General features: G+C 45.6%; 1 protein-coding gene across 1 annotated transcript in view; it reads right to left on the bottom strand.

The window, feature by feature from the left end:
• Positions 1 to 1,093: 1,093 nt before the first annotated feature.
• Positions 1,094 to 13,815, bottom strand: part of LOC103779471 (contactin-4-like) — a gene marked incomplete at its 3' end in the record, with an annotated part of 78,528 nt that continues 65,806 nt past the window's right edge. The window contains 1 exon segment of the mRNA XM_008947094.1: positions 1,094 to 1,221. Coding sequence (XP_008945342.1) covers positions 1,094 to 1,221 — 128 coding nt within the window.

Raw genomic sequence — 13,815 nt, forward strand, 5'->3', positions numbered from 1 at the left:
TGCTACTACCAAGGGTTGGGCTGTGGAGAAAGAGTCTGGCTTCTCCTTGCTCCTGTGCAGAGCAAGGTCACTGCTACATCTTGTGCCCCACGTTAGGGTGCAGTGAGTAAAAGGTGGCACCTGCTGGAAGGAGCAGCCAGGAGAGGTGAACCTAAACTGACCAGGGGGAGATTCCACCCCATGTATGGCATGTTCAGTATAAAGCTGAGGCATCACCAGGGTCAAGCCTCTTCTTCAGTGGCCAGCAGCTGAGGAGAACTGTTCTCAGATCAGCACTTGCCTGATCCAGACATCACTTGCTGAATTGTGTTCTGACTGTAAAAACTCCAGATTACAACTTGCATTGGAACATTTTAAAGTATTCCCTATATAGCATAAAAAGAATTGATGGGGAGAGCCTCTAACCAGATACTATCTGTCAGTGCCAGTGTATGGGAGAATTAAAACTGACAGCATTAGAGCTCTGTGATTGATTTATTGCTTTATAATCAATCTTTCCTGATTTGTTGTCCAATACAGGCCTTTCCCCAGATCTGAAGGAAATGGAGAGTGATTATAAGTGTAATAATCTATATATTCCCTGCCTATAACCATTCATCAGGCGTCGGACAGGCCAAAAATGAAGACATTTGTCAGTGTCTCTCATTGTTTATCAAATAATGACTTTAACTATTTTTGTCAAACCGCTAGAAAAACAGACTTGACAGAAAAAATCCTCAACACACATAACAAACACTTGGAATTCCTGAAATGCAGAAATTCAGCCCTGGATAAGAAATAGCATAATGAAACCAGAGTTTGTGCATCTTTTCAGAAATTCTGACATTGTATTGCAAGGGTGAGACTCTTGCATCGTTCTGCAACAAGATGAGATGTCCTACAGAGGTCAGGAGGCTTTCAAAAAGCTAATAGAAATTTAGGAATAACCAGAATAATGAAGTTAAACTAGATGAGATGTGTTTTTTAAAGGACACCACCCGGGCTCCGCTCACACCAGCATCAAAGGGGAAAGGTGCAGCACACGTGGAGCTGCTCGGGATCTCCTGGATGCCAAGGTGAAGGATCAATCCTAGACAATAAAAATGGCACTGACCTTTCACAACCAGGCTGCCCGTGCTGCTCGCTGTCCCAAAGTGGTTTGTGGCCACGCAGGTGTAACTCCCTGCATCAGATTTGGTGACGTTGACAATCCGGAGGCTCCCGTCGTCCAGAACAGAAATTCTGGAATGACAGCAGGCACAGAAGTTTTATCTTAAGTCAACATAAAGCTGTTTTGAGCCTGCATTAATTATTGACTGCTTGAACAACAGACAGTCCATGGCTGTTACAGAGTTCAGCTGAGAAAAATCTCTCAGGACACCATTCATAAATACTGAGTGCATCCTTTAGAGGATTTTTCCCTCTCTTTACTTGAGGGCAACTTCACCACACCAGCAGCTTGTGCATGTTTTACACGTGTCTCTGATAGCCAGCACTCCCTGTGACAACCCTTAGGACGTGTGGCACACCTGGAACCACCACGCTCCCTGCTGAGCAGGGTAACAGCTTCTTCCCAACAGATGCACTGAAGCAGATGTTCCACTGCTGCTTTTTTACAAGAAGGCTGATGGCTTTTCAGCCAGGCTGCCAAACTTCCCCTCCACGCTCTCCACCTCTCAGCCTGCAACATAGCTCAGCCCATGTGTCTACTTGCAGGTTAAAAAGCCCCAAACCCTTATTTTGTGTCCATCCCCTCCTCACATCCATACTCCCTGTCCATCAGCGTGGTTATCTGTGGTGGTACCCACCTCCTGGAGGGAAGGAAGCAGGGAGGGATTCCACCTTAACTCCTGGGGTGATCCCCAGCCCCCCTTTTTGCACGAGGGCTGCACTCCAGGCTTGCTCTGTTCTCACAATGAGCTTTGTCTCCTTTGCCATTTTATTCTGCTCTGCTCAGTCAATGGAAACAGAAAACCTGAACCTGCTTTGTAAATCCCATCAAAACATGAATGACTTGAGCCCTGTGAAGGAATAATCTAATGAGAGTCCAGGAAAAAAAACCACAAACACTTTCCCCCCAGCTTAATACCACCTCTTTTAGCAAAACACTTGTTTGCCTGCTCAGTACCGTGTCTTGCAGCAACCTCCTTTCTCCCTTCAGCCACTTCCAGCCCTGCATGGAAAATCTTGTATTAATTCCTGCTTTCTCCTGCTCAATTTCTTCTCAGTTTAACTAACTTGAAGGAAAATGGAGAAGTCTTCTCACATCCTTAATGCCAATCAAGCTCTGCACAACTGGACTGAGGAACTGGGAGGACAGACACTGAGCAAACACCACTTGCAGCAGCACAGAAGTGCTCAGATGCCACTCCACACCTGAGAAGGCTTCCAGGGACAGACCACACGAATCAGCACGAGCACAGGCTCAAAGGACATCTGCTCTCAGCAGCCCTGGGGCTCCCCAAGCTCCTGCAGCTGCAGCCACCGGGCTGAGCAAGGCTGCAGCGAGCCCCAGGAGACCTCGTGTCACCTAAGGGAGCCAGTGTGGGTGCCTTTGGGCATGCCACGTTCTCCTGAGGGGTGTACACAGGCTCCTCAGTCCACAGGCATCAACCTGCTTTGAAAAAACATGACAGTTTGAGTGTCTTTATGATGACACTGCCAAGGGAGCAGGAGGAAGGTGGTGCAAGATGCTCTGACAGCAGCCAACAAACCTCCGTCACAGGATCACACAATGGTGGGGTTGGAAGGGACCTCTGGAGATCATCTCGTCCAACCCCCCTGCTCCAGCAGCTCACCCACAGCAGGGTGCCCAGGGTCACATCCAGGTGGGGTTGGGATATCTCCAGAGCAGGAGACTCCACAGCCTCTCTGGGCAGCTGCTCCAGGCTCGGGTACCCGCACAGCAAAGAGACATCCACCCATCCATCCATCCATCCATCCATCCACCCATCCATCCCTCCATCCCTCCCCCAGCCTGTTCTTGCAGCAGCACAGCAGCACCCAGGCCAGCTGGCAGAGACCAGGGACAGAGGTTATATTTCACACATCAGTAGCAGTGATATTAATAGAAGTTTTTCAGCGGGCTTATAGGTCTCCAAATTGTTGCAGTCAGTAACATTCACCACTGTAATTTATTTTTGCAGGAGTCCAGTGCCATATATTTGCTTCTGTAGCAGTTGCTCCAGCTCAGTAATTGGAAGAGAGTAGTATATAGCTACTTGTCTCTTATCTTCACTACTATGTTGGCACAAATCAATGCATGGATTACATTAAATGTGCACTGGAGCACAGGACTTGCCACGCTGGCCTCAGGTACAAGAGCCCGGGCAGCAGCAGCACCAGGAGCTCCCAAGGAATTATTTACTACTGTTATCAATTTCAGGGCTTGGGAAACAACAGTGCCTTTCTGAAAGCTGAAGGTGCCCTTGGCATGCATTAAAATTCAAATCAATCCAAACGACAGAACCAGCTCAGCAATATGCTCCAGCTCAAGAAGGACCACCCTGCTCCAGCACTGCCCCGCCAGGCTCTGCACTCCCTCCCTCTGCGTTTTTGCCATGCCAAAATATCCAGGAAAAAGAGATGGTTTAAGCTATTTCTGGACAGTTGAGCTTTTATTTCTATTCCTATTTTATTTTTAGCCATGTGGTTGAAACCTGTTTACTAGACGAACTGTTCCATAGATCATTTTAATTGTATCTGTTTGAGGGCAGCTTTAATTTCAAATTCCAATGCCTTTCTGTCTCTTGTATTACTGCTTTCCCTCTAAGCTGTCTTTATTCCCAGGGTAAAATTAGTCTGTAGTTAACATGAACTGGGTTGCCCTGGAGACAACCTCTGGATGAGGACAGTCAATCCACCACCAGCTCTGGCACATCTCAAGGAGCCAGTGCTGTCTTTAATTCCTCCCATCTCTAAGCTGAAAGGTTGGTTGGCTTTCCAGTCTGAGCACACGAGCATCCTTCCACCCTGCTAACATGCTGCAAAGAGTTCAGGTGGGACTGGCATCCTTCCCTGGAGAGTTCCTGGGCAGGTTTAATTCTCATCTGCCAACAACACAATTCCCTGCACGCTCCTGTAAACAACCAGCATTAAACCAACACAGAATTGTGCAACTTAACTGAACTTCTAAAAAAATAAATCAGCCCATTAAAACCTTAGTGTGACTCATTGATGAGGAGGCCTTATGGTTACGTGGCTCTTTTTGCTGAAGGTGCTTTTCCAGACCCAAGGTTTTGTCCTCTAATTCGAATCCAATGTGTTAGAAGTTAACAAGGAATTCTTTTAACACTTTGAAATTTGTTACAGTTAGCTGAGAACCTAGGAAGGACTTGCACTGATTCTGCTCATTCACAAATTTCCTTTGCAGACATATTTGCATTAACTGAGAGGCTCATTTCAGGCCGCTGAGGGTTCTCAAACTGCTAATTGGCTGGAAAGCAAACAGCCCTTCATCAACCACTTCTAGGAGTTTGGGTGAAAAAGTTCTTTCCAGCCCCAAAGTGCAAATTAAATGAAGCACTGCTCGGTACGCTCTCTTCTTCTCCATACAGCCCCAAAATGTTTTCTGATAAGATGCTGAGGAAGACATAAAAATAAGCCACACTTCCAAGAAGTGTATCACTTCAGAACAAAGTGCTGGTTGCTGAGTGTGCACCTCTTCAAACCACTCCAAATTCCAACCCACGAGCTACTGACTTGCTATCGACTGCGAGTGTCTGGGTTCCCTGACACTGCTAACCACAACAGCAGCAACAACAACTGGAAACCTCATTCTCTCCTTGTACAGGTTAATGCAGCTGCTCCTCTGAGAACCTGGTTCATGGTCGTCAATGACATCAGAGAAAAATCAAAGAAGATAAAATTATCTATGTGAAAAATAAGAGGATAGGAGAGTTTCGCATCGTTATATAAAGAAAGGTCACCTATTTGAAACACAGCACTGGTAAGAGAGAATCTGTTGGTCTGTGCTGTCAGCTGGAGATTTCAGGTCCACAGAGAGCAGAGACACAGTGGAAATTAGGAGATAAAAGGATTCTTTGTTTTCTAAACCAAAGCTTTGGGTTCTACCCCAGGAAGAGCTGACCTTGTCAGCATTTTGATCAAAATCCTTCTGGGGGCAAAGGACCTTTAAAAATGCTGAAAACATTCCTCCATAGCCTTCCTTCCCCATGTTTGTTTTTTTCTTAATTGCCTCTGCAGCAGCAAAAGTAAGAAGTTGGAAGCTGCACACTTTGCATGACCCTACAGAAGCCTCTTCCAAACCCAACAGGCACATGGTTCCCAGGGCAGCTTCTTGTGGGTGCTGCAGGTCTGAGGACTGCCTTGGACAGCTCTGCAGTAGAAGGGTCTTTATTTGGTTGGTATGAACCTTGAGAAGTACATGAAGGAGAAAATCTTGATGGATGACAGCTACCTAAGCATGTGGTACAGCTGCACAGAGCTCTGCTACCCAAAGACATCCCAGCTACACAGAAAGGACCCACCTTGGCATCGTGACCACATCAGCTCTGGAGTCCTCACAACAACAAGGACACCAACCTGCTGGAGCAGGGCCAGAGGAGGCCACAAAGATGATCTTCAGACCATCTGCTGGGAGGCCAGGCTGAGAGAGTTGGGCTTGGGCAGCCTGGAGAAGAGAAGGCCCTAGGGAGACCTTCTGTTGGCCTTCCAGGACTTGTCCCCAAAGATGGGGACAGACTGTTAAGCAGGGTCTGCTGCAACAGGACAAGAGGTGATGGTTTTGAAGTAAACAAGGGAGATTTAGACTAGAGAGAAGGAAGAGATGTTGTACACTGAGGGTGTTGAGCCCCTGGCCCAGGCTGCCCAGAGAGGTGGTCGCTGCCCCCTCCCTGGCACCATCCCAGGGGAGGTTGGGGCTCTGAGCACCCTGCTCTAGCTGGGGATGTCCCTGCTCCCTGCAGGGGGGTTGGACTGGATGACCTTGAAAGGTCCCTTCCCACCCAAACCTTTCTGTGATCTGCACAACTCTCTGCCTGGACCAGTCCAGCAATACTAACTTGCTCAGTTTCTCCAGGATGGATGGAGGAGGTGAAGCAGGCCTGGAGCACTATGAGTAAAAACAGCAGTCATTGTGGTCTGATCTCTTAGCAGTTCCTCTCCAGCTCATGGTCCATCTGTGAAGTCCCCCACCAGCAGACTGCCTCACCTGCCAGCCCGAGCCCAGGGCAGATCTGCTTCCTGCAGCTCACCACAGCATTCCCCACTGCTGGGCAGGATTCCCAGGAGCAGAGAGAGATTTCTGAGTTGGTAACATATGCATTTCGAGATAGAGTACGTCCTGTTGAGATCAGTAAGAGTTTTATCACTGACTTACAGAAAATGAGATCAAGCCCTTATTTGGAATAGAAACCAGGACTGAAAACGGCAAAACTCCCCGAGCACATCATAAACCTGAGGATCAGTAATTGCCTCCAGCTCAGCTCCGAGGAAATCTGACCTTTGGGTGTCTGACTGCAGGGCTTGCATCTACCAAAACATGCCCACAACCTGCTGCTCAGCTTTGACCCTGTGCTTTGACAGAATGTTTGCTTAAAAATCCCAGCCCTACATCGACCGTAACACCTCGCTCTGTTATTTCATGAAAAGCAAATCTGTGTGGGTCCAGGAACAAAATACATCAACACTGCAGAGCCAGGGGTTGTTCTGCCTCACCTTGCAGTCACCTGGTGAAACCCTCTGCAGGGATGAGGAGCAGAGCCAGGCACTCAACTTTTCACCACGTATTATTTTCTAGCTCACAAAGTCCACCCATGACTGACAGAAGATCTGCAGCAGACAGATGATGCTGCAGGTATCTCTCCATAGATTCTTCTCATCTTGCCCTCGACTCTGTTCAGCAGAGGGAAGCACGTGGGCCATGAATGGGCTGCAGAAGCAGAGCTGTGGCAGGTGCTGTGCCCGTGATCCCCCCGAGGGACGTGGCACGTAGCTGAGCAGAGCTACAGGGCTGCAGATTAGAGCTCCAATCTTTCTTTGGAGCAAAGTGCTTGTAATTATAAAGTGACTTTTTTCTTCTCAAAGGCTTCTATTAGCACTGCTGCAATGAAATAAGGCACGTTGCTTCTCATCTGATAGTTCCAGCATTTTAATTTCTGAAATACAAGCATAACTATACTTGCTTTCACTGTTGATTAAACACATCCATCCAAAATATTTCATGCTTAGCCAAGTGAATATTTTTATTATATTTTTTTTTTTCTCCAGGAAACAATGCTTAGGCTGTCCAATCCTTTTTTCTATTACAGGGAGAAAAGATGTCTTAGAGCAAGCATTTAAATGAATGTCAGTTGGAAGAAACACACACTGAGTGCAATTTGAGATAAAACTACCATTGATCCCTTCATGTACAGCCTTTGTGGCAGGGGTTGACGTGCCTATTGAAAAGAGACTGCGGTGCCAGAGTTCTTCTAAGAGATAATCCGTCTTCTGAGAGAGGATTTGGGTTAAATGTACCTGTGAAAAACAGTGTATTTCAGCTGACATGATGAATGGCCTATTGTCCATCCTTCGGAGCCTTCCCCGGGTGGAGGGGATTGGAAGCAGAGGGAGAAAGCAAAAGCACCAGACAGCCCAGACTGCAATCTCAGGGGTCTATTTGCTCAGCCTTTTCCCCTGGCTGATAGGCAGGAATATCTACACAGCAATTTTTAGCCTCACAGCAACTTTGCTTCATACCACAACTCTGCTGCAAATGTAAATGATTCCGGGCAATTGCATTATTTATCAAATTATTTCTATCACATGTCTTTGTAGCAGTTTATTACCTTTTTAATAACACCTCCCGTGCAATGAGGCAGAGCCTGGGATTATTAAAATGGTCTCATAAAAGCAGTATTTGCCATTAGGCTATTTCAGGAAAACAGAGTGAAATTTAGAAGTACTCACAGGTTTGGCTGAGAGGGAGGATTTACAGCTCTGAGCACAGCCCTCCCAGAAATCAGGGACACTGCTCACGAGTCCCTGCTCATCACTTGAAGAATAGGCTGGTTTGGAGCATGGTCCACAGCTAATAACTCCTGTGGCCCTGGGATGCTGCCTTCCTGTGTGACTCCAGCCTCTCCATTGTGTAAATAACTAACAGCAAGGTCAGCACTTTCAGCTTTGTAACATTAATCCAGATTAAAGTATCCACCAAGGTCAAAATCAGCTTCCTGGGGCTTCACTCAACACCCTTGATGGAGTGCAGGGAGGAGAGGGTGAGGGGAGAGCCCTGATCCTAACCCCTACCCAGCACCTTCTCACAGCATCTGGGACTTCCCACCCTACATCAACAGTGGCCAAAACCACTCAGAAAAAACACATTAAGTGGAAAGGGTTTTCCAGGCTTGGACATCACCCATGCCCTGTTACACATGATGTTTCTGAAAATGGCTGTAGAAGGGGCCACGTCTGCACAGCCACCCCTGTGGTCAGGACAGCAGCATGGGCAAGGATGGGACAATTTGGGTCTGTGTCCAAGAGCTGTTAGGGTAAAGCCAAGTGAAATGCAGGACAAGAAATCTGTTGGATCATTGCAGTGGGTTCCATCTGGTCACCAGTCTAAGGTCACAGCTGATGGGGACAGTCACACAGCACATCAGCCTCCTAGGCATCTGAAACTTCTCCAGGACCTGCTAGTTTTGATTTAGATAACCCCCTACAGCTGTTTCAGTACTTATTTGTCCATAACTTGTCTTTTCATGGTTCACAGAGAAGCCTGAGCTAATTTAGAGCCTCAGTCAAAGCCCACTTAATTTAGTGTATGTCTTTCTCTTGGTGAAAGCAGGTGTTAAGATAAAACTGTCCTTATCCATGACAACTGGCAGGTCTCTTAACAACAAACTCCCTGTAATTAATTTTCAGGTAAGAACTATATTTGCTCAAAATAAACCGAGGGAAAATCGTGTTGCGTTGAGTTCAGGAGAACGTTTCCCACAAGCTTTGCTGGAGATACAGAAGGACACCAGGAGGTTTACTCCCAAATTACAGCAACTGTGAATTGGCTTGACCTCTGTGGTGTGCTGGATTTGGGTTCATTTAGGCATTTTCTGTGTTCTTGGACTATTATAGGTAAAACAAATCTTCTGGAAGGTCTTCCTAGGTGCTGCTCTTACCTTGCTGCATGGAAAAATACAGAGTACTACACTTTTTTTTCTTACTTAATTCTCAATAATGATCTCTGAGAAAATACTAAGAACACTTCTTCCAGGGATGTGAACTCTTGTATGTAAACACATTTTCATTTTAGGCTTTTCATTTGCAGGCTTGCTAAGTATGAAGAATTACAGGTGAGATTAGAAATTGCAGTTCTTTCACATTATAAAAATCTGTAAAAATGATTTAGAGAGAGGAGAAAAAAAAAAAAAGAACATACTTTGCTCAGATAAATATTTCTGAGACAATGGCAGGGCCCTGTTTGGCAACATCAAACAACATAATTCACTGAACTCAACATCAGCTTAAACCAGTCATGCAGCTGGCATCCTAAGTTCTCCCACAGTTTTCTTTTTCAACATATTGTTTATCTGCACTGATGGAGCAGTCTAAATAAATAATCCTGCACCCAGCCGACATTAACATCTATAAACACGAGAGCTGTGTTTTGTCATCATCCTCCCTTTCCTCTGTAAATTTTTAAGACAAGTCTTGGAAGTGACAAAACCTCATCCTGAAGGAGTGGGGTGGAAAGCAGGGAGCATTTACAGCTATTACAGACTTCATGGAAATTGCTTAAAAGGTGTCTAGAGTCATAATTCAAAGATAAAAACATCCCTAGGTTATCTAAGAAGAATTCTCCACGAAATGTCTTTCTTAAGGGGTGCTGATAATAGGAAGAAACAAATGAAAACCAAACCCAAGCACGGTGAGGGACCCAGGAGGAGACCAGCAGGCTGGAGTGAATCACAAACAACAGAAACCTTTTGCCTTCTATTCCTTGCTTCTCTCTTTTCACTACACACCAAATTAAAATAAATAGAGTAAGAAAGACCACGTCATGAGAATAAATATTTGAGGAAGCAGATGTGAATAAAGCAAAGGGAAGCTCTTTTTTACAGCTCTCACTCCCCAGACACAAGGCAATGATAATTTGAGCTATATGGGAAGATTTTGCCAATGTAGACAGGCACAAAGGTGCAAAAAGTCAACTTTCCATTGATTTTCCTAGGAAATGAAGACCACCTCCAATGGGAAACTGCCCTTTTGACCCAGCTCTTCAAGTTCACAGTTTATTTTTACAGACTAAGGGGACCGACTGCCACAAACCTCGAAAGCCACAAGGACACAGGGATGCTCCACACCCACACCAGCAGCCCCAGCACCTCTCCCCTGCAGCAGATCTCACTGGTGGCACTGGACAGGCAAAGCACACTCTGAAACCCCTCCATGAAAAGCTAAACCCATCCATTTATGCACAATCACCAGCCCAGAGACACGCTGCTCCCCACAAAGCATCCTCTGGCACTCAGAAGTGAGGGGAACCTCGTGCTGAAAGCAGCAGGTGCTGTGGAGGCTCTGCTGCACTCAACCTCATGTTCAGTGACATACTTGCTGTGCTCATTCTTCCAGGGCAGTGACTATAGCCACAGGCATGGAATTAAGTGACTTCTCACAGTCTATGAAGAGGGACAGTGGCAATCCAAGGAATCAAATTTGGAAGCACAGCCTCCAGCCACTCTCCCCAGTAACTCCTTCCCCGATAAGGACGAGCCACCACTCCCTACGTACAGCAAACTCTTTGGAGGTTTGGAAAACATTAGAGGGAACTTCACTGAAGCTCATAAAAATTATTCTCTTACGAGCAAAAAAAAAACCCGTGCAAGATTTTCTGTGCATCAGCTGCTGACACAAACCATTTCTGGAAATATTCGTGAGATTAGAGCAGAAGCAGTAAATGCATTCTCAGCTTATTTGTTCCAGCTGATACCACCCAAATAGAAGCCCAAAGGCACAGGCTTTCAAAGATAGCACATCTTTTCCTCTGGTTTCAACAAAAAAATGCCCTCAGTACAACGATAAATTACCCACTTCACTTGTAATTGACATTAACATAGATTTGCAGGATCCCAAAGACACATTTAGATCACTTAAAAGTGATGTTTAAATAATCATCAAAAATATCACCGACTCTGGTAGGTTGTCTAAGAAGTTCATTAGGAATCCTTTTCCCCCGTAGACATATAATTACTTCCTTGGATTTTAAACATGTGTTTCTTAAATTGTGGCCCTAACTGTAAAATCATTACCTCCTTGCTCTTCATCATGAAGATATCAGAGGGAAGAAATATTTGACTATCATTTTTTTCCCTTCCTACAGACTTACCGAAATCATCACTCCTCTTTTCTTCAATGGGAGGACAAGTACGAAGCAGACATCAATTTCAAATGGCATTTAGGAGACTAATTAGAGGCATTTATTTCTGAAAGCCTTGGCTGCAGCCTGGGCTCCCACCGGAGGGAAACCTGGGAGCCAGATCCTGCCGCTGCCGGAGCAGCTCCCTCCTTCCCAGGGCCTCTTTGCAGAGAGGGAGGGAGAATGTGTGGTACCTGGAGATGAGCTGAATAATCATGCAGATGAGACCCCTCAAGCAGGAAAAGCAGCAGCTGCTAGCAGCGTGCAGCAAGAGTCAGGGGTTGGGTTAAGGATGGGGAAACGTGGGATGTGTTTTACTGGGCTCTGGTGTCTCTGAGATGGGGTGCTCTGGATGCTTCATCCTCTCCTCGTGCCTGCTTCTGCACACAGGGCTCTACTTTCAGAATTAACACCCACACCCCAAGGTGAAACTTCTGGTCCCATGGACCTCTCTAGATCCCTTGGGTCACAGCAGCACGGTGAGTTGAGTCAAACCACGTCTGGGCTGCGGTCACGAGCTCGTCCCAGCAGCAGCAATGATGTCCTACACGTGTATCCCTCAATACTACAACACCACCACGCTGAAAATAATCTGCTGGGAAAATAGGAACAGATTGCTGCTGTTACAGGAGGCTGTGTCAAGGTAGGAGAGAGCATCTCATTTCTGGAACATCAGCTGAAACTTGGAGGTTACAGTCGTCGGCATCTCAGGGATGCTCCACAACAGTTTGTGGCTGGCTACAGGGGATCATTTCCTAGCCCTGCAGGAGCAGATAAATGAACTTGCAAATTTTAGGGAATCAGCTGAACTACTTTACACATACCAAATAAACCCACGCTGAATCTGCATTCTTGACAACTTCCTAACCCTCCTCAGATAACCTTTTGCTACAAACATTTGCTCAAGAACAGAGGGAAAAGACAGAGCACGAATGGACTTGTTGATTTACTACCAGGGCTGAAGAGAGATTCAGTCACCAGAAAGCTGCTAAAATGAAACAGATGGACAGCCAAAGCTTGTGGAGAGACCATTTCCAGGGGTATGCACACAAGCATATGATAGGTATCTTGAACCACAGAAGCAAGAGGATTTATTATCTCTGCCAGATACATAGGAAGAAAACAAAACAGATCCATGTCACTGTCCTTAAGAAGTAAGGAGAAGTTGGTGACCTACTCCTGCTTTTCCCCAGTGGATTTCTGATGACATAAATCAGTGTTTTTTAGCAGTAGCACACATGAACTACAAGTGTTTAGTGTTGAGCTGACAGACCCACGGCCACGATGAGCTTATGTTAAAACACCCTGTGATCTTCCAGAACAACACACAGCTAAAACCAGTTTCTGCTGGGGAAACATGAATGAACACGAGGCCATCAAGACTAGGCAGACTGCTTTCCAAGACCTCTGACCAGCGAATGAAGTGATTTCCTGGTTCATTTTAGTTCTCTTTTTGCAGCAAATGGATTAAAGCAAGTTGACACGACAGTTATTTCGGGTGCTCCAATGAAGTAGAGCCATCTTCTGCCATTGTCTTTGAGAACCAAGATGAATGCTGCACTGTGGAGTCAAACTTCAAAAAGCTATTTGCAGGGTGTCATTTTTCATTTTGCTTAGGCAGGATGTAATGAAAACCAGACAAGTTATTGATGGTTTGGTTACCTGTCTGCCTTAAAGAAATTGCCCAGGTGCTTTATTTTTTTTAAAAAAAAAAAAGAGAGGCAACACAATTAATGCAAAACAAGGATGGGAAGCATCCTTTGAGGTTTTATTTTCTGCTGAAGTGTCACTAGACTGCGTGTCCAAAAGCCACTGCTGGCAATTCATCTCTCAAGTAATCAGTATGAAAATATTACCACGGTTTGTACCCTGGCACCAGACTGGGAAAGATGTGCTGTCTGTCCTGTTGCCATTTTCTTTCTGGCTGTTTAAAGTAATTAACCACTAATTAGGGCAGTCTGAAGCAACAAATAAAAAAAATTGGAATGTGTACAACTTTTTAAATTCAAGAGAGAGTGGAAGAATAAGAGAAAACCCTTTCTTGTCCCATTTCACAATTTTCCTGCCCAAAATGACACCGCATCCAAGTGAATATGTTATAATTATATTATAATTTTGTAATAATAAATTCTTATTACAAAAATAATACCTGAGAGGTCTGCAAATCAACAGCACTGGTGAGGAGGAATGTGACCTCTTGAAAAAAACCATGGCTATCCTCTTCCAGAGAGAAATGTCCTTCAGAAGAGTTTTGCATCACAGAATATAAATTAGGAGAGGTTCCTGCTTTTCCTTGGCCACAATCACCACAGCTCCTGGGAGGAGAGACTGCTGCCTTGGGCCTCACCCAGGAAATGATTATTAAAATAAATTCAAGCCCTCATCTTCTTTTCAGAAGTTACCAAGGCATCAGGACTTCTAAAACTGAGCTTACTCTTCTGGATCAGCTCTGACCGTAGGCTACGGGGGAGAGCAGGAAT

This window comes from Merops nubicus, unplaced genomic scaffold, assembly GCF_000691845.1.
Source record: "Merops nubicus isolate BGI_N331 unplaced genomic scaffold, ASM69184v1 scaffold1899, whole genome shotgun sequence".
In the NCBI taxonomy this organism is placed as follows: domain Eukaryota; kingdom Metazoa; phylum Chordata; class Aves; order Coraciiformes; family Meropidae; genus Merops; species Merops nubicus.